The 26,274-nt window shown below is 40.5% G+C and overlaps 1 protein-coding gene across 24 annotated transcripts in view; it reads right to left on the bottom strand.

Moving 5' to 3' along the window:
* Nucleotides 1-26,274, bottom strand: part of DMD (dystrophin) — a 1,199,681-nt gene that overhangs the window by 45,554 nt on the left and 1,127,853 nt on the right. For all 24 annotated transcript variants that reach the window (XM_057411860.1, XM_057411861.1, XM_057411863.1 and 21 more), the window contains 4 exons: nucleotides 18,098-18,172; nucleotides 11,568-11,769; nucleotides 8,163-8,248; nucleotides 5,613-5,770 (listed from right to left, as the gene is read on the bottom strand). In XM_057411860.1, the coding sequence (XP_057267843.1) occupies nucleotides 5,613-5,770; nucleotides 8,163-8,248; nucleotides 11,568-11,769; nucleotides 18,098-18,172 (521 nt within the window). The remainder of the gene's footprint in view (nucleotides 1-5,612; nucleotides 5,771-8,162; nucleotides 8,249-11,567; nucleotides 11,770-18,097; nucleotides 18,173-26,274) is intronic.

The following is a 26,274-nucleotide window of genomic DNA, read 5'->3' as shown; positions in this document are numbered from 1 at the left end:
TTCATTATGTTCCAGACATCTGTTTTTCAGTATTTATTCTGCAGAAACAATGGGGGAATAGGAAGTCGGGTTGTGCTAGCATCTTCATGCAATACTTGGCAGTTGAAACCTTCGGGGCTTTTTTCCCCCTGTCTTATTCCAGCTAGTAGTTTAAAAAAAATATCCTGTGCTATATTAACTTTATCTATCCATAATATAAAATATGCTCCAAAATAGAGTCATGGTTTGATATGAACAATGTGACGTATTTTTTGGCAAAATCAGACAATATAGCAGAAATGTCTGATAACGTTTTTTGATGAGCTATATTCTGTTTACATGCAGTGTAGGAGATTAACTGGAAATAGATTAACATTGTTAGTTTAATGGCATTTTTCATTTGGGATGGAAAGCTTTATGTTAGTTTAGGTAAATATTATCTTGGACAAACAAAACTGAGGAACTGGATTCTTATGACTTGTTAAAGTTTAAAGATGCAGAGCAGGCCATGAACAGCAGTCCTGTCCCCCTGGAGGCAGAACAAACCCTGTTCAACCTTGTCATCCACTCTTGCATTACACTTGATTGCATTGACTCCTCCAGTCAATGCTTTAGCAATGTGGAAAAGAGTAATAAGATAAAAAAAAACATGAACCCAGAAGTGAATTAGTGTACAGCTTTATATCATCCACACTTGAAAAACAGCATCTTCCTGCTCCCCACCCCTAAACCACTTTAAAATGGCTCTCCAAAGCAGTTCACTTGGGGATCTCTTCAAGCGTGCCTCCCCCAAAGTCAGGCATGGGTTCTCAAACCCTTGCTGAAACAAACCCCAAATTGCTGGTTTATGACATTCTGGTGAATGCTCCATTCCTGGCGGTGTTCAAGGCCAGGTTGGACAGAGCTTTGGGTGTGAGGTGTCCCTGCCCATGGCAGGGGGGTTGGAACTAGATGATCTTAAGGTCCTTTCCAACCCTAACTATTCTAGGATTCTATGACATTAACAGCATAGCAGCTTGAGGAAGGATTTGCTAGTTCCTTAGGCCAGTTCTCCCGTATCAGCCAAAGGAGAAGAATTATCCTATAAATAGAAAAAAGAGCTGCCTGGATCTCCCAAAAAAGATCAAGTCCCTCAAGAGTAACGTTGCATTTGTACATTATTTTCATATAGACCTCTATATAACTGTATGTAGGTATTTGTACACAGTATTAACTGATTAAAAAAAAAACAAAACCCCAGCAACAACAACAACACCCCCCCCCCCCCCCCCCCAACACACCCTTCACAAAACGACCACCCAATCAATTCAAATCACAGCATTTATGGCTAAAGTCACTATCAGGGTCCTGGCCCAGAATTTGCCATACCCAAACTCCACCTTAAAGGACTAACAAGCTCCTATTTTGGCTTTTATTTGCCTGAGTAAACACACTGGATTTGGACACATTTATGTGGTTGTTAACAACAGGCTGATCTTGCCGTATCATTGAACAAGTATAAACCTAGAATTTAAGACTACAAAACAGAATATCAAAATACTTTCCTCTGTTAAAGTGAAAATGAAACAAGGTTTAAAATACAAACTTGAATTAACTGTACTCATTTCATTACTCCTTACCTTTATCTGTACTAGCTTGTCACATCAAGCACACCCTTGCAGGAAAGCATACTTAAAGTAGTTTATACCCAAGAACCAAATATCTAAGAGTTTACTGAGAAACAGCAAGAGACATTTTCATCTCAGCTGCATTCTGTTTTCACATCACATTTCTTAAAAGCCCTAGTGTCACAGTAACTCATGCAAGGCAGTGATGTGAATTCCTAAGTCCTATTTACAGTATACAAGGAAAGCATATTAATAATTTCCCACTGTGGTTAAAACACAGTGTGCGTGTCCTTCAGTCCATATCAATTCCCTATCCTGTTTATTTAAAAAAAAAAAAAAGAGTACCTGTCACAGAACTAAAAGGAAAGTGCTTTCACACTGCAGTAATACTGCATTCACACAATTTTTCATGGATCTATAGATTGCTTTGATGCAGTCTGAGCCCAGGCAGAACTACATAGTCTTGAAATGGTCCTTAGATAAAGCTCTTTTCTCTGGTGTAAAAATATTTTTTCTTTAAAATCTCAATGCACAAATTAGATCCCCCTACCCCACATAGCAAAGATGAGTCCCATAATGCACTTCTCCCAACAATTACTATCAGCACCTTCCCATATATGAAGGAAACTATGGAGAGTAAGAGTTGGTGCTGGGAGGGGATGAAAAGCACCAGGACAACAGCAGCATCCTGGGGTAAGTGGACCCAGAGTGCAGGCAGGAGTGGGCAGCAGGGAAGCTGCTCCCAACAGCTGGCCTGGGAAGCCCCTCCTCCTCAACCCTCATTCCCAAGGACTCCCACTTCAGACTGAAAAGCAGGAGATTTCCCCTGTTATTGCAGGGAATGATAAACATCCCTTTTTCTCCTTCTGTTGTGCAGGCAGACAAGGCCGTTGCCAGGGCACCTAACCTAAGGGGGCTGGGAGAGCCATTTCTGAAGCACACATTTGTTGCAGACTCTGACATGACCGCAACTTATTGCTGGCCTGTCATCACCAGAAAGGAAAAAAAACCCAAACAAACCCTAAAGAAAAAGCACTCCTCACTGTGGGAGTACAAAGAAAGACTTAATTTAGTTCCACACAGTCATGTAAACTATGGATCCTCACAGTACTTTTAATAATTGAATTATCTCACTCCCCTAAAAGGAGGCCACTGGGAGCCTTGTGCAACCCTCCTTGGCTACCCAGCTCCTCCAGCTGCTCTGTTTCCCAGGCTGCTCCCTGCTCTCCCCCAGCACCTCTGTGCTGCCCCCCAGGCCCTGCACCCTTAGGCCCCCCATGCACCGCCATCCTACACCCAAAGAAAGTCTCTGTGCCTGTCTTCTGGAAAGGTCTTGCTTCTTCCCACATCTCCAATCTTGGCTGCTCCTTTCTTTTGTGCCTCCTCCCGCCCACCCTTCTGCTTCCTTCATCACTGTTATTCCTACTACTGCTCTTACCAGTGTTCCCAAAGGGTGCCTGTTATTTTTCTGCTCCTAGTTCCTTCTATCTCCACTCCATGAAGGTTCTCCCCATGTTGTTCCTCTCCCTAGGGCTCCCTCCCATATATTTTTGTATTCCCCCTCTGTCGTGGTTTAAACCCTGTCGTCAAGTTAGCCACGCAGTCCACTCCCCACCTCCACCCCACCCTTTCCCCCCCTTCTCCTGCTCCCGGAGGGATGGGGAGGAGAATGGAAAGAATGTAACTCACACAGGTTGAGATAAGAACAGTTTAGTAACTAAGGTGTAATACAAACCGCTGCTGCTACCACCAATAATAATAATGATAAGGGAAATAACAAGGGAAGAGGATACGATACCACCCGCCAACTGATAATACCCAGCCCAACCAAGCACCGACTGATACCTAGACCAACCCCACAGCGAACTAGCCCTTCCAGGTAACTCCCAGTTACATCCTGGGCATGATGTGCTGTGGTATGGAATACCTCTTTGTCTAATTTGGGGCAGGTGTCCTGTCTCTGCTTCCTCCTGGCTTCCCCTCCTCCCTAGCAGAGCATGAGACTCACAAAGTCCTTGGTCAGACTACACATTTGAGCAGTAACTAAAAACATCGGTGTTCCCAGGCCGAAAGTCAAAAACATAGCGCTGCACCAGCTACTAGGAAGGAGAAAAAATGACTGCTACTGCTGAACCCAGGACACCCTCCTCAGCTGAGCCTCTCCCCACTTGCTGGTCTTCCTGGAAGACTGTCTGTTCTGCCACAACCCAGGTCAGAAATCACCCTCCACTCTGCAAGTTAAAATGAGAAGAAAAAAGAATGCAATTTCTCTTATTGCAAATAAGAAGAAAACCTACTTTTCAGGGCAGGTAAGAGAAGGAAACCTCAGGTTTTTCTACCTTCTGATTTATGAACGTGTCAAAGGTTGTGTCCAGCTTGTTTGGGCTGTTGCTAGAAATGCCAGCAGCTGGAAGCGGTATGGTACTCAGTTCAGTGGCATGTCTTCATTTGTAATGACAATGTTGCAAACTCACTGTATTCAAATAAACATTTATTCCAAGGTTGTCTTCCTACTTTATAAAAACTGGTTTTATGCCCCCCACCACAATGAATTTTATTGTTTTCTTCCTTGTATAAACACACACAATTGCAGCCCCCTTTCCAAAAACCCATGGGTTTGTTAGATTCCAAGGTCACTTTCGTCAGGTTTTCAACAATGTTCCCAGTACTGTTGCCATTCACCTGGGGAAATGATAGGATTCGAGCAGTCCTAATTTCTAAGGAAGGTCATTTGAACAAATGAGCTTTTGACCATGGATTTGCTGCAGCATCATTTTGTGTTCGTGTCACCTGAAAGCTCAACGTGAAACTTGAAGCTTAAAAGCCACAGCAGGGTCTAACGCAACTATCAACATTACTACACAGAATTTATCAGCATGGGTTATATGGCCCTATACAACATCAGTTTGGAAATGGCATCAAATACATATTAGAATTATAAAAGATCAAGACATGAATGATGGAAATGGGAAAATGTGAACCCTGTTGAATTAATCTGTTGAAAATTTAAAAAATACAGCAAATGTCCCCTCACAACTGATGTTTGTAGCGATTTTAGAATTAGATTCTTTTCGTAGTCACTGTGCAAGAAGACTACTTTCAAGCATTAATATTCATTGAAAAAAAAACTTGCTGTGTTTTGCTTACTACAGAACTGAAACCACTACATAATGAAACTTGAGCAGCAGGCAAAAAAGCAAACAACTCCCCCGCCCCCAACCAAACAAAAAATCCCCCAGGGACAGTTAGGTAATGGGATTTCTTCCATTGTTATGCAGAAGATGCATTGAGAGTTAATCACAGACTATACATTACCTCCCCTCCTCTACCTTTTCATTAAGCAGCTGCCTTCATCTTGCGCATTCTGCTGGCGGTTAGGATAAGGATGAATAATTCCCTAACTCTCTTCCTTCCCAGATTAAATAATTCACAAGTTTGAAAAAGAGCCTTCAGTTTGCTGTGTGTTCCTCAACAGACAGGACAAGAATTCTCTCAATAATCCTTAAAGAAAATGGGCATTATCCATTCAAGCAGTGGAAGGAGCTCATTGAGCACTCCTAGTCCCTGGACAGCACTGCAGGCAATTGCTCCTTTCCTATGCTCCCCTGAGCACCTGGCTGTCACTGGTATGTATATGCCCCAAATTTAGATTAACCATTGCTGTTCACCTACACAACAGCAATAAATGGTGATCTACTGCTGGAAACAGAAACTTGTAAAACCAGAAGCTGCTGTAACAAAGACTTAAACTCTTTGCAAGGTTCAGCTACAATATAAAACATGATGACAACTATTTGCTGTCTGGATAACAGCATAATCTGGGCTTCTTCTACCACAGCCAGAGAAACAGGCTAATTCAAATAAATCTTATCAAAGGAACAGTTTAATAGACCAATGAACACTACCATGAAACAGCCCTCGGTACCCTAATCTGTCTTCCAGATTTTCAGCTCTCTTCAGAACAGACAGGCTACTTTGACATGAAATACAAATCAGAAAATTAACAGCAAGGAAGCACAAACTTACGAACTGGAAGCAGCTTCTGACACTCGGCTCGATATTGCTGCCCCCGAAAGAGGCCACTTCCCCCAGCTGCCGAGGAATCTGAATGGAGTCGTGCAGCAGGAGCCCCAGTCGGCGCTGGTCACAGAAGCCAGTGGAGCTTGCCACTTGCTTGAACAGGTCTGGAGGAAGGAAAAGGACACCAGAGCTAAGTAAGGCATTGCTACAGGGATATGGCAAATAGCATGCATCATGTCAAAGGCTTGCAAGTGTGCTCAACAGCCTTGGTGGACATAAACATAAGCATGGCTTAAGTTTGGCTCCTTCTCTTTCCATAAACACTGTTTTTTTTTTCTGTGAAATATGCAGTCTAGTGATAGCTTTTAATAGCAATATTGGCTTGTACTGGGGAGAGAGGCCATTCTAACACAGCACCTGTGGCTAACAGGTGTGTTCTCGAACACAGCTAACTAAACAGCAGGATCTTTGAGCCACAACAACACAAATGTTTTAAAAACATTGTTTAATTATAAAATAATCTCATACAGCAGACAGTACATTTTCAAGTCTTAGCAATCAACACACAACTCAAGAGAATCCATTTCTCTTTCAGACAAGTTGAACTGAAAAACAAGAACTCCATGATTTCAATATATTGTGATCTTTTAATCCAAGAGTATTCCTAAAATGAAAGAAAAGCATTACAGTATGACAGAACCTGCCGTCCACTGAGAATGTTACTATCATATTAAGTTTTCACTTCCAAAGTGAAATGTCATTTGAAGCTATGACTTGTTACTGCATCATTCTAAAAAGAATCCTTATAGGACAGAATTATTATCCCTTTGTAAGCTCAATTTAATTTGGTGGGAATTAGTTATACTACATATACATTGAGGAGGTTTTAGAGTTCATAAGAAGAAAAATCAGGTTTGCCTTGACTGAAATATTTATTTGGTAATCTCCCTGTTGACAATATATGACCTGAATAAATTCTTCTTACTTTTTAGAGCTGCCTTAGTATTTTATCTGACACCAGGGATACAATTACAAAGGTGCTTCATCACTACTCGAGGTAACTTTCCTAGTGCTGCTTTGACACCTGTTCTCTTCTGAAGGAATAAAGGAATGGATAGAGAAAGGATTGTTTTTTAATTACATGAACTTCACTCTTGACTAGTCTATTTTTATAATAAATAATTTGGGGATAGATCTTTCCGTCACCTCTGCAAGCCTGAAGTTGGTTGTGCTCCAGAATAACTAACTCTGCTCAGCTGCACAAATGAGAAAAAAACTCTAAAAGGTGCAACTCATCACATACTTGCAGCAATACTAATAGCAACTGCAGCACAACTTCAACATGGATGGTGAAGCCAGACCACAGCCTGGTAGAGACAATTTCTTCCTCTCCCACAAACTATACAGCTTTCAATTTCCCCATCATTAAAACATTTCTACAACCTTAAAAAGAGGGGTTATGGTTTTCCCTTACAACTTTTGATAATCCTCAATGAAATATCATTCTGAAAAATATTCATCCTGAGTGATTTTCTTAAAAGATTTTCTGAATACTTTTCACAACACACACATGAAACATCCCGACATCTAAACTGTGATATTTATAGTGTTTGCCCCAAAATCTGATCCAATTACACAGTCTCCATTGTTGGAACTGCCTGTTTTCTCCTTAGCACTCTTCAACTTCCATTAGTAGAATAAAATAACAATTGATGAAGAATTGCTATGGTATTGGGTCAAATCCTAAAGGCTGTTTCGTTTAAAATGCATGAATGATACCACTTAATTTAGCTAGAAGGTTACTCTTGAGAACTACTCTTAACCAGTAGTTCTTTCCCAGATCCTAGCCTCAATAATGAACTGATGCATTAGTAAGATAAAAGTGAAACTTCAAGTGGAATTTTTTCAAGTATTTCAAGATTTGGCCTATTAAAATATGCAAAACTTGCATACCTTTAATATATATTTAAAAGTAGCAACTATATTTAAACACAATGTACATCATAAGAACCTGGCTATGCTGTGGAAAGCATTTTTTAAAGTTAACACATTTTAAAATGGAGTAATGCAAGATATCCTGCAGACATGCATTTTTATGTATGAAGGTGTGCTAAACTTGTGTTGCCAAAGAGGAGTTCTCATACCCCAGGGAGTGTGCAATGCAGTCCACACATTAGCATGCAGTGAGAAAATATTTTTGTGCTGTTAAAAAATTAGATTTAAAAATAATGTTTATTTCATCTTTATCACATCTGTTTTTCTTTTTTTGTGCGTTTTATAATGTACATAATATATTAGTACAGTGTGGTACATGCATATAATTCCTAAATAAATCTATTAGGGTGCATGCTCACATGCATACTGTTAGGGATATGATCAGAAAGTCTGGGGTCCTCTGTGCTAAACTACCTAAAACCATGTCTGAACCAGTAACTGGAAAGTACAAGGTGGAGCAAATTAACATCTGTATGCTACTTAAATGTTTATGCAATAAATAGGAGGAATAAAACTAGAATATAAACATAAAGTAAACCCAAAAGAATCATGTTGACTTACATCTGTATTTATCTTCCAGGTGTGCTTTGCAAAGGGATACAACACCGGTTTTGAAAGATAAGACACGGATCCTTCCTGTTCGGCCCCTAATGAGAAACAAACGTTGGCTGATAACATGATCCATTCATCCCATAATTTGTTTAATATAGCAAAGTTCATTGCAGTACCATAGGCATCATAAACAACATCCCCCACTGAATCATGTTGCACAACACATGCTGGTTGGTTATTAGGCAAATCAGAAACAAAGTATAAAATATGATTGTGGCTTCACAGATATAGCTGAATTTGATTGTGCTGTTTTATCAGTTCAACCAGAAACAGTCTGGTTTGGAAAGAATTACCTCTTTTTTTTACTACAAAGTAAGAGTAGAGAGTCTTTACCCAACACTTATTTGAACAGGCTTCTGATGAGCTATTCTCAGAGGAGCTGAGGTCCCTGTCAGAACAGCTAATCATCCCTTTTGCCAAAGACAATATAGCTCCATTTTCATTTGACATGAGATGCAGAAGTTGTTTTTAGAAAGTCTTTGCTTACTGTCTGTCAGCTCTGCCCTGACTTGTTTGAGAAGGCAAGAGTGAGCTAAGCATGAAAGACCAGTATCTGCCAGCAATGCGCAGCAGCAGAGGCACTTGTAAGACGTTCAGGAAGCTTGCCTAGAAATCACAGGAAGGCAGGTGGGCCGTGCAGCTACGCTGTTAACAATATGGCATGGTTTCTGAGCTCCTCCTCACAGCACTCAGACCTGTCCTACACAGTGCCAAGGGGCTGCTATGCCCCACATCAGCTCCCATGCTGCTTCCGGTCAGCCTTCCCCTCATTCCTGCCTTGTAACATGCCTGTGTCATTACTTTCACTTTTTAATGCTACTGTAAGAAAAGCATCCTCTGCACTGCAGGCGGCACGATGACAGACCTTCACATCTTCTCTCAGTCATCTGGTTTACCTCCAGATGCTGGCTTCCCCCAAAACTTTTATTCCTGTTAGCATTTCAAATAGATAACGTATTGCAAAAAAAGACATACACAACAACACACAGAACAGAGGAAGCTAATGCCTAAAACTGACATTTTTGAAGCAGGCCTTACAACAGTTTTGAAGCATCACCAGTAAGAACACCATGAGGAATAAAATAAATCATGTACAGATGTGCCATAGTCGTGCATCAGGCTGCACTGCTCAGCAAAGATGCATGTGGTCTTTTTAATCCTATGAAACTGTTGTAGGAGCCAGTGGTGCCCATTTACTCACACACCTCCTCTGCAAACCCTATGAAAAGTGTAGACTAACTGGTAGACAAAGCTGAACTTAGAATTTGCAGCCTTTTACTAAAGAATCTTGCATTTTTCATCATGAACAAGCATTTGTTGTTTACCTATGCTTTTCACATTCCACTCCTCTTACTCCTCTCTTTCAAATCTTTCCCAAATTAATTATCATCTGTGACCTGAGAAAGTACTCCTGATGAATACCAGGCTCATGCAAATTATACAAGAGAAGAATGTAGAATGATGATTTCTCTGCAAGGTGTATTAAATTGAAACCTGCATGAATCATGAGTTGTTAGGTTCACTCTCCTCTCCTTCTAAGTCAAACCAATAATTTAACATGCTACTGCAAATAAACATGAGTGACTGATCAGTTAAAACAAATCTGAAATGTGCAAGATTCACAGAGCTGTGCCTATAACTAGATCAGTCATTGACTGTGAATTTGATTAATATCTTTACAAACGACAGTTTTCAATTATAAGAAAAGTAAAGATCCAGTATATTTAATTAAATGTCTCCAGTACTGCTATGCACTTCAGTTGATCTCTGCCTATTAAGTTTACAATGAAAATGAAACACATGTAACCCCAAGGTCACCCCTCTTCCCAGAGTAATTCAAACCTGAATTTTGGCAAAATAGCTTCAAGCTTCCTCACACATAAAACACTTCTCTGTAAACCTCTCTGTTTCATTGCATCCTGCAATATGCAGCTCCTGAGCATACCTAGGGAGCTGCCTGGAGGCAGTTAATTATAAATTCTAATGTGGTACCTCCAGCACAGTGCAATATAAAGAAAACTAGATTGGACATGGCAAATCTAAACCAGATGGTCCATCTTAGGAGTGGCTTGTGGAACAACCTTTAGTTCCCTCTTTGCCCCTAATGTGGCTGATCTGGATTAACATCCCTAGCACACCTTCATTTTTTTGCTGAGTGTCTTTTTTATATGTTGTTTATGGTTGTTGGTAATTCAGAAGTGGATCAGAGCTCTGGGAAAGTCAAAGCAGACAAAAGAAGTAAAACTTAACTCTTAAATGAATATAGCTGCATCCCTTACTACCAGTACGCTACACAAAAATATAATGTAATATTGGTAATCCCATACAGGATATTGCAGCTGCTGCAGAGGATGCTATAAGCAACCGACTTATCAGAGGTGATCCTGTAGGGAGAGACTGTAAAAATCTGTACTTTTTGCAGGTGATCATCGAAGCTTCAGTGCTGTGATACAGGGTGGTGGATGGAAGAACAATGTTAAGGCACTTCAGTGTGGTTCAAAATGCCAACGCAAATACAGTAATTGTTCCATGTCCCTCCATTTCTATATGGAATGTTTATTCTGCCACAGTAATGAGCATGTCTGGCTGAAATGGCTAATAAGAACCTTAAAAACTTCCACTGACATATTTTTTTCACTAACTTCAACAAAACAAAAAATAATGGCTTATCCTAAAATTAGTTTACAAATCTGTGTTGGAATTTAACTATGTATTATGAGCAACTTCATTAACCCACTGAATAGGAATACCTGTAAACTTTCTTAGAGGAAATTTACTCTGTTGTATTTACATTTATAGGTACACTTTCTAAAATTAATTTTACATGACATTTTTCTCAAATCTCCTGACTGCTAATGGTTGTAAGAAGATTAGATTAGGGATGAGCCTCTTCCATCTTTTAACAAGAATTATAGATTGAAAACTATAGAAAATAGACAGCTCTGAATAGGTTTAACATCCAGAAGTACAGACACATGCAAGAGTCTATATGATGGTGTTTCTCTTGAATTCTCTTTTATTTATCTAAGTAAATTAAAAAGCCATGCAAAGCTATGACATACTGAGGACATGCAGTCCAAGTAATGCTCTGAACACAGAAATCTGCTTTAATTCTGGCTCTCTCATTCCTTATCTTAATAAATCTAGGATTATAAGCCTAACCAAGGGCTATATTGATTCAGCTAAATGCAGCCATTAAAGCATTAGGTTTATTAAACTTTCACTTCAACTACCCTTTTTTCAGCTTCAAGCCACTCATGTTACAATGAGGCAAACAGCTTGCTACCCTTTCCCCCTCTCCTTGTGCTACTGGGAAGCTCCTGAGCACCCCACGTTCAGAGCACCCACACATACGTGTCATAGACATTCAGCAGCCAGTTGAGGCACATGTCCACACAGAGGGGAACGTTGACGAGGTTATTGTGCTCTTGTTCTAGTCGATCATAAATGGTGGTCAAGCAGTTAATGATCTGCAGAATATCCATCGGCTGGTCATTTTGTTTGAGATTGTGCTGGTCCAAGGCATCACATGCAGCAGAAAGACTCAGGAGGTCCACTGTTAAAACAAACAAACACTATAAAGATTGAAAAGAAACAGCTGGATTACCCATACCTAAAAACTAAATTGAAAACTTTACTTGAGTTGCATGCCTAGCCAAAGGACATTTTATGTCCTCTGAAAGTCACGTGCAAGACTGGTTTCAATACTCCTATAGGTATGCTATTTATTCAGCTGTGGTCTTCGAAAGCAGTGTTTATAAAAGTGAAATCTGTTTAATTTTTAGCTGTAAGGTACCTACTACGCTTCTGGATCCTATAGAAATACTACGTGTATATTACCATGTTAGTAAAAATTAAATGTTTCCTATTTTATGTTCTTACAGATACATAGGCTACTATATTCATCAGATGTGCTCTAAACACAGTACACATCATCAGGTTTCCTGAGACATGCTGTCCATTTCTTACAGAAGCCAAGCAGTCTTAACCAAACAAAACTACACAAGGAATATGCAATGAAATAATAACTAAACAGGGATTAACCTCTCTGTTACTTGTCTTCTGGTGAGAACAGGGAAAAGAACATTCCAGAAATATGAAGCTGCTTTTATCAATATTTATAAATGAAATGTATCCATTTTTTATTCTGCAGAGCATTTATATTTACAAATACCTCAATGACTTACAGAGTAAGACACGTTTAAACTCACCAGTAAATATACAAGAGATTTTTGTCACAGACATTTAAAAACTTGATTTTAGTTCCTTTAGTTCCTAGTTTAGTTCAGTTGCATTTTCAAATTTGGATGCCCAAGGCAAAAGAGAACTTTCTCAGCTCAACCTCTGCATACTAATACACCAGCAGCATCACACTTTGGGGGACATCACATCATAAAGTTACGGGATGCTAGTTTACAAAGTAAAACAGGACTAAGAACAAAAGGAATCAGAAAAATTAGACTATTGATAATCTTCCCACTGCCACATGAAAACCCTTTGCAACTCCTTGCAGTGAATTTACAGGGTGTGAGCAATGGGGATATTAAAGCCCAGATGCTGTTGTCCATGGGCAGTCACAAAGTGTCGCACAATTCACCATGACTTGAGGGAGCAGCATCTGGCCTAAAATGATCTGCCCAAAATCATCCAGGAAATTCTTCAACAAAACTGGGAAGTGAACTGACACAACTGCAAGACCAGTTTTTCTCTCATTGGTTTGAAAATGTGCTTTACTGAGTCTTGGTAAGCAACACTTCTTGGTAACACTAAAAAAATAAATAACATACAGGGGTTAATTGCAGAACCCCATACAGAAATTTTTCTAGAACTTGAGCCAGCTTACAGGCACATTTGCCAAATTCATACTCGAGTATGTGATTTTACCAAGGATGAAACTGACCCTTTGGTGTCCTAGTGGAGATGAAAAATATTTTAGCTGCACACAGGGCTGTTTGGTAATGCTGCGTGGACAGTATGCTGGGATTTCGTAATTACCAAAAGAATTTTAGGAGTGTAAATTTCTCTGGAAATCAAGAGAGGCTTCCGCTACTAAACCCCTTAAGCACTTCTGAAAATTTCATTCTGTGGGCCTGACATACTCGATGCGATTGAATAAGAAAAGCTTAGAATGCTATCCCTCTTATTATACCAGGAAATTTAACTTTGAGGTTTTGTGCAGGTTTTTATTGGAGTTCTTCTCTTTTTTTACATTAGCATATAGATATTTATTAAAAGAAAATCTTTTGGAATGTAATGTTTAACCTACTAGCATATAAAATATAGGTGTTTTAAGGTCAGTGTCGTATCTCACCAAAGCCTATTGATAAAGCCTATCTGATAAGACATACTGCTAAGAGTCTCAAAAAGACTCTTCTCTTCTAATAATCTATTAGTCAAATTGGAAATAGAGCACTGCCTTCACAACACCTTTAACTCTGAGCTTTAGGCTGAACTCTCAGTTCCTTTGAGACTATGAATCAACCCTAATTAAATGAAACCCTCAGGCATCTGAGTGGCGGCTTAATTATACATGCAGCTACTGCTAAACATGGGTCATTCCACTTTGTGAAAGCTTTTCCCACTAATAAACAGCAACTTCTGAAAAGCCTTTCAGCCTGCTCTTTATCAACCTCCTGTCCTACCTTGAAGTTAATAGCATATGTTCATCTTACAACAAGAAAAAAGTGGTTGCCACCACACTGCTTTAGGGAATTGCTTATGGGAAGAAGAATGGCTCTGGCCTTCACCACATTACGCTCCTCTTGCATCTTTCCCAGCAAGATTAAAGAAATGTGTGTGGGGCTCCTCTCCCAGAACCCAGAATTGCGTCTTTGTTTCCTGAAAGCAAATATGGAGGTTCCATGAATGACAGACTTTAGGAAAACAACTGCTCCACCAGTCAGATATGTATTGATGAGCTGTATATTCATCACCACTCGGTGATCTGCTAAGTTTTAACTGAAATAAACCATACCACTTTATGCTTTGTACTTTTTGTGGGTTTTCAGCCACTCTTTTGTTCTTTTCTATTCAAAATCACAAAACTGACTCCAAATTTTGTCTGAGCAGTAGCTTCTAGCTTATACTGAAATTCTAAGTCATCTATGTGATTCTATATAAATACTTATTTATGTCTATAGAAATATTTGTTTGGTCTCTAAGGCAAAAAATACCCCCAAAAACCTTTATGATGTTTGTAACCAGGCACCCACCTGAGGCCACTTTGCAGGAAAAGTATAAAAACCGACTTGGAATAATGAACGTACTGAAGGACAGAAGTGACAATTAACAGGCAAGGAGAAAGTATGCTGTGGAGGTCACACACAACTTAGGGAAAACTCAACATATGGCCAGTGATAAAAAGTATTATAGCAGTGTTCCCAGAATACAAGATTGTCTCCTCTGTAACCTGCTGCTGTTGCCTGATACGTTAAAAAAAAAATATTTAATCCATCTTGCATAAAATTAAAAGAAAAAAAGCACCCTAATGGAAGCTCTTTAATATTTTCTTTTGCTGCATCTCCAGGAAAAGTTTGTGAATACATCTCATTTTATTGACATCACAACGTTCAGATGTGGTTTGCACTTGAAGATCAGATCTTTTAAAAGTAGCAAAACAAGAAAGTCAGCATGCTTTGATGTGATTATCAAAGGAAACCACACATTCGAAAAAATACCAATGTGCAATAGTTACACCTGGCATGTCCACAATGATTTCCAAGCCTGGGATGATACAGCCAGACACTAGATTCTTCTAAGGTAACACAATACACAACCATTTAGCTGTTAAGGACTGCCATTTTCCATATTCTTCTTTGGGGTTAATATCCTAGTATCTTAATGTTTACTGGGCTAATTTATAAACTGAAAAGAGCTAACATCTAAGTATAGTTCATTTTTAAAAGTGTTTCTATTCTTGCCACTGAGAAACAGGCTGTACATTCACTTTTGCAAGCCTTCTATTGTGCATACATCTCGACAGTGCTCCTCACTAGACAAAACTGCTCTGCTTTTTATGAAGCTTGCAAAAAAGAATATACGTGTATATAAACTACTGCAATTTAAAAACTGAAATAAAAAGTAAGAGCTGAAAGCAGCACATACTACAAATGGAATTGAGGGGGTTTTGGCTGTGTGTAGGAGCCCTGAAACCCAGCAATGTGCTCTGTGCCAAACTGCAGAAAAAGGAATTTTTTAATGAAGTCTTTGAAAAAAGAAAAAAAAAAAATCAAATCTAATTAAACTGGGTTCACAAGCGACAGTGAAATCACAGAATACACAAACACAGCGATGGTGTCTCCAAGCAAAAATATTTGTAAGAACAAAGACTGCTAACCTAATTCCTTAAATACTTCTCCTTAGATACAAGCATGAAGAATGTGCTAAAGTAATCAGTGTAAGAGCCACTGCATGTCTCCGAAAACATCCATTCTCAGGAAATCTACCTAAGTGTAACGTCGAGAGATGAACCGACTTCAGTGTGTAATTGCAGTTCCACACAGTAAAGCTGCGGTGGGTTGACCATTGCTGGATGCTAGGTGCCCACCGAAGCCGCTCTATCGCCCCCCTCCTCATATGGATAGGGGAGAAAAATACAACGCAAGGTTCATGGGTTGAGGTAAGGACAGGGACTCACCAATCACCACTGCAAGCAAAACAGGCACGACTTGGGTAAATCAGCTTTAATCAAATCAGAGTACAATAATGAGAAATAAAACCAAATCTTAAAAACACCTTCTCCCTATCCCTCCCTCCTTTCTGGGCTTCACTTTCCTCCTGAATTCCCTACCTCCTACCCCCACAACAGCACAGACAGGATGGGGAATGGCAGTTGTGGTCTGCTCATCACACATTGTTTCTCCTGCTCCTTCCTCCTCAGGGAAGGACTCCTCACACTCTTCCTCTGCTCCAGGGTGGGGTGCTTCCCATGGCAGAGTCCTCCACAAGCTTCCCCAACCCAAGTCTTTCCCATGGGCTGCAGTTCTGCACAAACTGCTCCAGCATGGGTCCCTTCCATGTCATGCAGCCCTTCAGGAACAGGTTGCTCCAGTGTGGGCCCCTTCTGGGTCACAAGTGCTGCAGCAAACCTGCTCCAGTGCAGGCTTCCCACAGGGTCATGGCCTTCTCCGAGCAACCTCTGCTCTGGTATGGGGTCCTTCCTGGGCTGCAGGTGGATATCTGCTCCACCATGGACCTCCATGGGCTGCAGGGGAACAGCCTGTCTCACCATGGTCTGCACTACAGGCTGCAGAGGAATCTCTGCTCTAGTGCCTGAAGCACCCCTCTCCCCTTGGAGACTGCAGAACTGTTACTCTCACATATGCTCAGTTACCTTTTGAGCAATTGCTCTTCTTTTTCCCCTTCTTAAATATGCTACCACTACTACTGATGAGTTCAGCCTTGGCCAGCAGTGGGTCACTCTACTGGGGCAGGCTGGCACTGACTCTACTGGACAGAAAAGCTGGCTGGCAGCTTTTCACAGAAGCCATGCCTGCGGCCCATTATTACCAAAACCTTGCCATGCAAACTCAATACAGAAGTCCAAAATGAGTCTAGAATTATTCAGTGATAGGTGTCAGGGTATTACAGATAAACAGAATGCAAAGTTTTGCACTTTTCAGCCAGAAAGAACCTGTTACAAGTTACACTTGCACACTGCCAGCCAAAGAAACCTGTGATTCCAAAAATTTTAGTTCCTTATTCCAAAACTGCACTGATTATGAATAGTTTTCACTACATATCACTTCAGTTTCTTTACACTACTTTTCTGTAATGAGTGTGGCATGGAGAGATGTTTGTATTTATGATTATCATAATTCATTCTTTGTCGTTGCATTAATGTTGAAATCTTTCATTATGTTACAAGACTTGTCACTTGGTGGTTTGGGGTTGCTTTTTTCTTTCCTTTTTTCTTTTCTAGGTTTTTTTTTTGACATTCAGAAATTAAGTTTTTCATTAGTGGAATTCACCCATGCTTGTAAGCCTAAAAGTAAACATGCTCAAAAATACCGAGGTTTGACACAGCTCCAGAAAGTATGTGAACACAAATCCAAACTTGAGATAAATCAACAGTTGAAACATTTGCAACTGTGTCAGAAATTTAACCCTGTAATTAAATGACGGATATTTCAGTGACCTTCCAAAGTATACCACTTCATAAACGGATTGCTTTGGCAGCTCATTGGCCTACCAAGAAAACTGTGAGCAAATTATTTAGCTATCAGGTTACAATAAGCTGAAGAGGAAATGTAACTTCAGTGACTGGTAGAACACCAGACACCAGCTGAGAGAATTAAAATGTTAGAACACACACATCACTAAGGGATGGCTGATGAGAGAACTCTGAACATGACCAAAAGCTACGGAAAAGTAGAGTTAAATGTTTAGTGTAATGATCTTGTTTAAAGGCAACAAACCCTCAGGGTTCAAGATTCAACTTAACAAACCATTAGCAACTTCAGCTCTGGAGTGATTATTTCACCTGAACTCTCACTGTTCCTAGCACACTATGATCCTGTTTCTTTAGGTTGAAACAGCAACCGAAAACAATAAAGCTGTGGCTGACACAGGACATAGCTGCAGTAATGAGCACAGTGAAAAAAAAAACAGAGTAAAAAGATATAAAGGCACATGTAAGGGCCGTTAGCTTTCTTTCTGATCCCCTGCTCTGTCTTACAGGGGACAGAACTGAAGACCACCCAGCACTTTGGTTTTGTGAGGAATATGCAAACTAGTGGCAGCAGAAGACCCTTCAGGTGAGAGGTTTCCATGCACCAGACAGAGCTGGGGGTACCTGTGTGGGTGTTTTTCTGCTTCTGCAGGTTACAAATTAGCTCATGTGTTGGCCATAAAGTCTTCCCACCAGCCAAAAGGCACATACTTACAGCAGAGAGCTTTCTGCAGCCTGCGGAGTTTCATGGCAGTCCTGTACGCTGAGAACCTGACATTGTTCAGGTCAGCTGTAGGAAAAAACATTAAAAGATCAGCTTTACACCTTAGAAATGAGCAGACTCACAAAGACATCGTTAAACTGACCTAGATAATACTAATTGGTTTTAAAAGAACAGAGGGGGGAAAAATAGTGCGTTAGAAACTCCACTGAGCAAAAACCCTCAAACCACTCAAAAGAAAACCCGTAAGACCTAAAGCATTACTTCTGTTTATTCCAAAGCACTGAACTTAAGAGCACTTGAAAGGACATCAGTGACTGCAGCAGGTTGTATGAAAATACCGCAGCCTTTCACACCACGGGCACTGCAAGAGAGATAAGAAGCAGAAACTCCTCCTTGCACCAGCCAGGCTGCGTGCAGGCAGCCCCTAGGGAAGAACTCTGCCCAGGAAAACACAAGTGACTTTCAGCTGCTGCTAAAAACAAACTTCAAAAACCCAACAATGGAACTTTTGTGCTTTCCACCTAAGCAGACTCCAGACATGTCTTGGGATGCAGAACCTTCCCAGCAAGAAGCCAGCTCTCCCAGCCAGGTGACTTTCTAGGTTCCAACCCCCAAAACAGTGGGAAGCCAGTGAGCTGTGGCTGCACCATGAGAACACAGTGTGGTGTGATTTTTACTAGAGCCTTCCACCCACTCGGTTAATAAAAGAAGGACATCACAAGTCCATCACAGGCACAACTCCCCACCGAACAGTTTAACTATGGCCTGCAAAAACTCCAAGGACACTGCAAGGACAAGGCAGGTCACACACCAAACCAGCCACACCAGAGCAGGGCAGCCTCTCAGCATGCAGGAAGCTCAGTACTGGCTACTTGAACATTATTCACCACCAAATTGTGGTGTTCCCCCCAGCAACTGGCCTGTAGCCTATGAAGCAAACATTAGTCAAACCTGAAAAGAAAGCAGGGGCTGTCTTGGACCAAACCTGGCCAAGAAACTGCATTTGCATCTTTCTCTTCTGTGAAACCAGGATGAGGAAGATGTGCTTATTCCAATCTTCTTGCTGGCTTTGCTGAGGGTGGCCTTGGGCAAACCCCATTTACAACAAGAATGAAGACAAAATGCACTGCAAGTGAGGCTGAAACTACTGTGGCTGAATTCCTGCCAGCAGTACCAGTATATCATCTAACTTGTAATTAACAACTAGATTTGGCATACCAAGACAAGCGTGCAGATACAACACTTCTTGCACTATTCATAATCAAACTCAGGATGCAGAAGTGAGCACACAGATCTGGCAAAGGGCTTTTGCTTACGCCAGCAGACCCACCTAAACTACCTGTGGACAGCTTTGACATTCACCCAAAAGAACCTGAGTAACCCATCACAGTTACTGTTTTTGGGGTAAGTCTTTGACCTGATGCTGTTTCCCAAGGGCCATTGCCAGTAGCTGCACTGGGACCTGAGGAGTCATGGGGCAGACTCTTGGTTGCTACGGCATGGTCACCCCCACTGCTGAAAACTGCTGCTGGCATGCTTTTGGCCTATCACCTACCCAACTAATTCCTCAGCACAGATGCTCCTGCGCATTTCAGTGGTCTAGGGACTGTTTCAAACAGATCGGTTGGCATTTGTAGTTTAAGGCTTTTCTAGCACAGAAATGGACTGTTTGTGCCAGCCAGTTTCAGCAGCCGGCAGCCCTGCTGAATGCATTTAATTTACTGATGAAACCCATGGGGCCTAAGGAGTTACTGATGGGAAAGTGTTTGGAAAATGTAAACTATTATGTAAATACGAAAAGAGCATTAAATTAAAAAACAAACAAACAAACAGGCTCGGAATAAAGGTCCATTTAGCCCAAAAAGCTGCCTCTAAGCCTGGCAAACTCTTAAAGAAAGAATATGATGAAAAACAGGACAAGTACAAAACAGCTCCTTGCTGGCATATGCACTGAGGTGCTATAAAGCTGTTTGCAACATGGTAGCTTGGGTATAACTATCCCAACATAATTTACAATGCTGTACAGCTTATAGGCAGCAGAGGGAATATAGTCTCAATTACATTAATTTTAATTAAGCTGTTCTGAATGAGTAATTTGAGGTTTGATAATTCAGTAGTTTTGTATCCCTTAATAAAAGCTATTGAATGTTTCTAAAACATGTCTTACAGCAGAAGAGAAAGTTTCAGATTTGTATATGATTCCTTTTCTTTTGCTCAGTTTCACACACCTTTTTAATGGGCAGTTCTCCTGTGTATTTTTCCTGCCAGCTCCCTCTCTCACAATCATCCTGACACGTTGAGAAGCCTTAATGTGGTGTGGAACACAGTGAGTAATTTAAGTAAAGCGACTTAATTTGTCTTGAAGGGAAATGAATAAAGCAGTCTCTTGCAAACACACTGCGACTTCAGTTACACTTTATACCCTTGAGGTAAATCTGCACTTGTATTCTGGAAAAGAATATATACTAGTTATTCCTAGTATTTGATAAAATGAAGAAGCCTTCCCTAAATTTCCCCCCGTAAAAAAAAAGGGCAATAAAAAAGCTATATATATGCATATTTTATACACTGATCAGGGCAGAAAGTACAATCCATGAAGATACTTATCCTAAAGGTGCGATAGTTTACATCTATTTTCCTGTATATGTAATACACACTGAATTTATTATCAACCGTAATGGCATTGCTGCCAAGAAGCATCAGCTGTAAACGATCACAAGGAATGAAAGGAGCTAGTTTCAGAGCCCTCATTTCAGATTTTGGGGAAATAGCAGCAATGTCATCTTTTGGCTCTACATGCTGAGGTCACATACAGCCATTGTGCACCTTTGCTCCCCCTTTCACTGCTGTTATCAGTATTAACCCATACCCAGCCACTGTCCCATGTCAACTGCTTACCTCCTCCCTTCCTTATGCCACCACCTCCATGCTCCTGATGGACAGCTCTCCTACCAGGTGGCGACAGCCATATAAGATCACTGGATCTAGTGATTGAGCTTTTCCTCTCCCCACTCCTATGAAACTGTTGGCTGTGCTCTTCCTCCCCCCAAGCTACTGCTGGAACAAATGTGTTGCTCTGTGGAGAAATGAGAACAGCCCAGGCCTCTCCTAATTGGGTTCAAAACGTTTCCCTCACTGGTATATGACCCCATTTAAATGAATCATAGAACATAAGACTGTCAGGGAATAAGACTTGGTCACTGGGCTCGGGAGCGTTAGAGCAATGACACGACTAACAGCATGGGAGAAGAATTTGAGTGAGGCAGCACAAGGCACTGCCTGGCCACAAGCCAGACACTACTGCTGGGAATGTGCGGAGGAGGGAGGAAGCTGCTCAAGCAGCAGTGACCTTCCAAGGGCCTATGGAAACACCAGGAGTTCCTCCTTCCCTGTGGATTTTTGTTTTTCTTTTTTTTTTTTTTTCTTTTCCTTCCTGGGAAATCTGATGATTGCTCCACTTCCAAACAGCCCACTAAGAGTCAAGACCCACTAAGCCTTGGCTCTAAGGCTTTTATCACCTTTGAGCAGGTCAGAAAGCTCTGCATACCATGCAAGCTTTTCTCCAGCCATTTCCTCCCACTCGAATAAGGTAATCACCAACTCATCATCCAAACGAGGTGGTCAGAGGGCTGAAAAGCCCTGGGAGCATGTGAAACTTTGCAGGTTGTTTCATGATACTCCCAGTACTCATTATTTAGAAGATAACCTTCCAGCTTTGAACAAAAAATGAGCATAATCAGTTTATGGCCTGAAACAACCATGAAGTCGAAGAGGTCACCTGGCCCCTGCAAAGAAACAGGCTGAGGAAAGGATCACAGAAGCGTATTAGGTGGCACTCACATTTACATTCCAGAGCAAAAAGAAATCACGGTTCTTCTATCGTTCAGTCATGATATAAGATTGCATTACAGAAGACCTGTAAGATGGGGCAGGTGCTTACAGCTGATGCCTTTGCAGCAATTACCACCAACACAGCAGGAAGATCACCCCATAATCTTGCTAAGTTTTTGTCACAGCCCTCCCACTGTCATTGTGAAAGGACTTCAAAGTGCTACAGCATCAGGGACTCTCAGAAATTAGGAAATCTCCTTTTGCTGCTTTCTTCCTTTCATTACAGACATGACAAGTACTTCCCTTTGCTTCACAGCAACTAACACAGCAGGGAGAAGGTTATCTAGAGAAGTGATTTCCTCCATGTCCATCATGTGCCTACAACATATGATTATGTTGTAGGCACACGAATATGTTCATATTCCTATGTTCATTCATATTAATATGAATGACATCGAACAAGAACTAGTGCTCTTATTACACATGCAGCTTTAATGAAGAGGACTTCAGACTGCTGATAGGGATAACTCAAATTAGAAATATTATGGAAAGATGATCAGATCATTAAATCCTAACCTCTTCTACATAATTCTGCATGTTGAGAGAAATCTCAAAACGTAAAAGCTGTATTCTTCCTCAAAAGAGCTAAGGCAGCCCCATCAACACATTTTTCAATGTTGTATTTCTACAGTACTGTAGAAACAGCTAATTACAGATAGCAGATCCTTTTGACAGCGGATAATCAGGTAAAAAAAAAAACCACTTATTTTAGAAGCGGTCAGTGATTTGTACCAAAAATTCAAACCACCTGCTGGAATGCCCCACTAAATACTGCCAGAGCATCAACAAATGAGGTGTTGTAGATTACATTTTTTTAAATCCTCCCATGCTATATTCCAGATTTTACATTGGGATATGAAAAATATTTTAAGAGGAAAAACAGATCCTCATATTCTTGAGTCTTACAAAGCAACTAAAAGCAATAAAAAAAAAAAAGTACTAGAAGCTTTTAAAAAGAACATATTTAACAAGAGGTTTAGCATCCAGCAAGGAAGGATATTTGTTTTTATTCTTAAATAGTTGCACCTATAACCCAAACAACAGGTTTTACGTAAGGCATTATAACTGTACTGCTTTCCATAGTGGTTCTTGAATAGACTAAACCCCCTACAGTTGCTCCACCTGCTAGAGAGTGCCAAATGACTGGGATGTTTTATTTGATAACATACTGTCCTCTACAACAGACTATTTTCACTGAGTGTTTAAAAGCTCTGGAATGGACCAGACTACATCCTGCCAAAGGTTTTTCATATAATTTGTCTCTCTTACACAATATGTAATCTGAAGGCATCTCAGGAAGTCCCTTCTATCTGAAAATCACCTTGTTTTTTACTTTACAGAGGGTTACTTGTTTATATTAGCGTGAATATTATTATAATTTTAATTCATGAGGAAAACCCATAGCCATTTCACTTGAATTTATGGATAGCAATCTTCACACTGTCTGGACATCATCAAACTGAAAAGAGCAGTTTACATGATTCAGGTCACAACTGCCTCAAGAGTAGAAATTGTAAGTTAACAACTAAATTCTTTGAAAGATGTCATCAGGTCAAATCCTCACCTTCATTTGATAAGGTTTACAGGTTTTGAGGGCTTTTTTACTCACTTATTTGCAAGGAAAAAAAATGTCAACCTACAGTGACATAAGTCCAAACATGAAAGTCTTACTCAGCAGTAGCTTGTGACATGCTCATACAGCTGTTCATAAATACACTGCCCATAGTGGATAACCTATATTGGGAATTACATATCACTTGTCTCCAACAATGCCTACCTAACAGAGGTTAAAAACTGTTTACTGTACAGCCCTGAATAGACCATAATTCCACTACCAGCCACCACCAAGCTTTCAGGTTTCATCAGACATTAGCAGCACTCCAAATTTTCAAGAAGCTTCATCTCACCTCAACTCAATACAGCTGGAATTCCCTGACCAGCTGGTAAGAATGCTGTGTTTCTTCCTGCTGCCCAGACCCTGTATATAAATCTTTTAATGATGCCCTACAGTGACATACATTGCCTCTTTAAGAAATTTAAAAATGCAAATGAGAAATATGCACAAAGGAAAGAAATTAATCAAGTAACACTGCTTAGTATCAATTGTCTCAGTCATTGACTCCTTTATTGTAACAATAATTAATGCTATCATCCACATTGCTTTGAGAATAAATAACAGTAAACAGTGTTATTATACACATGGACATACAGCTTAACTACTCTCCATGAAACAATATGATACACTGTACTAGACGTATCCCACTGAGTATAAAAGCAGACAGTGTCTCTGCAACTTAGTAAGTAGAAGGTAACTAGGGCACCAAAATGCTACTGACTGCATCTAGACCAAGTGGATGAACACCACAGCATACGCCACTATCCTGATAACTAGACCAACTGACATGACCCTTGGGAATTTAGTTTTGTCATGTAATGGCTTTTCTTCAGCCTGCAAACCCAAAGTGTAAGAAAGGATATGATCTGGGTTACACCGCATTACAGGGCTGGGATGCAAGCAGAGTCTGCAGTCAGAATGTCAGAAACCCTTCATGAACACTAGAAGAGAAGTAGTCATAATGGAAATGCCTAAAATAAATAAATAGCAAACAAACAATTTCAAAAGTATAAATGTAAGGTGTCCATTTGCAAACCAAGAGTGCAATACTCTTGAGCAAAATGTTTCCATAGTGCTCACCTACTCCATAACAGGATATTACTTCGCTCTCTAAAATACCCTCCTCCACTGATAATACGCCTATGGTTTCCTTTTCAGTGGATGCAGGATAACTTCTACCACCTAACTTCTACTTCTCTGCCATAGTCATATTTATTGTCTCTTACATGTGGGCCTACACAGGATGCAATCACATTGTCCTGGGTTCAGCAGTAGCTGTAGGACACACATACTGTTAGAAAGATGACTTACCCTAGGTCTTACTACTATTCAAGGCTGACAGAACCCAGCCAATCCTATTTTTTGAGATCAGAAGTTTTATTATTCAGATCAAGTTACCTTGAAAAGGACATCAGTGAATGTCGTGGTTCAAAGCAACCTTCAAAGAAAGACTGAATGTATTGTCCCAGTGGATTTCAGTAGAACACAAATGACTGATGTGTGCAACGGGCAGGTGTCTTACAAGTACAAATATGGAAAACAATTAGTTGAATATGAATAAAACCTCATATTAAATACATGTTTTACTAGTTTGTAATAAAAACTATTATAGCAGAGAGAGGCAGTTTACCCTCTTCAGGCAGCATTTCAGAAGGACAAATCACAATGCACAAACCAAAAAGCATAGTTTATCCACCTTGGTCATTCAGAATTGGAAGCTCACATTGCTGCAGAAGAGCAGCCAGACACCAGATCAACACCACAGCTGCTGCAAAAGCCCGGTGGAGGCTCAGAAGTACCTTCCACATTCTTCCACCTTGTGTTAAACGACTCTGACATTTATTCCATGTACTCCACAGAGAACTGCCCCCCCATCCCTCCAAACTAAATGGAAAGCTGTCACCACTGCACTGCAGTCTGCAAGGGTGAGGGTGTTTCTTACCCTCTTGTCTTGCCTTGGTGAGTTAGGAGAGAGAAAGAGGTCCACACAGCAACATTTCTGAGTGTACCCTGCTACTGCAATTACTGTTCACAATGACACTAATGCACTCTGAGGAGACTCATACTGACATTACACAGGAAGGCTGGAGGAGAGGGACACTAACAGTAGGGCATGACAGGCCAAGTTCTCCTGGGCCATCACTGCAAAAGTTAGAGTCATTTTCATCTTAAAGGCAAAATACTATCATTGTGAACTAAGCTGCCTGGTGTTAGAAGTTCACTCTCAGAAGATAATCTGAAAAAAATAAAGCAATCCCAGACCATTTTGATTCCTGCTCTTCCCATCTCCCCCTTCACCCAAGGGTCCCTGAACTCTCCAGGACAATGAAATCACACAAATTCTCATTTCAGTGATGCCCTGGAGCCATCACGAAGGATGAAAAAATTTATAAGGGGGCTGTAAAAGAGCAGTGTAAAACAGCAGATCTGCTTCAGGGGAACTGCTTTTGGAAAGAAAAGCAGCTAGAGTCGTTCTTGGTACTTTGAAGCCTTTCAGAAGGAAGTTAGAAGAAAAATCAGAGTGGCTGGTAACAGTGTCAATGCAAACCGGGGTATGCCTGTCAGCCTCTGAACCACTGAGACTTGCCTACCACTTATTTTAACTACCTTTCCTATTTCAGCATTTATTTTTCCTCTTTGTTCTTAATTTATACTATTTCTT

Source organism: Pezoporus wallicus, unplaced genomic scaffold (genome assembly GCF_028554395.1).
Source record: "Pezoporus wallicus isolate ANWC-B61680 ecotype Strahan unplaced genomic scaffold, APGP_CSIRO_Pwel_v1 contig_1438, whole genome shotgun sequence".
NCBI lineage: Eukaryota > Metazoa > Chordata > Aves > Psittaciformes > Psittacidae > Pezoporus > Pezoporus wallicus.
This window is presented reverse-complemented; position numbering and strand designations above follow the sequence as displayed.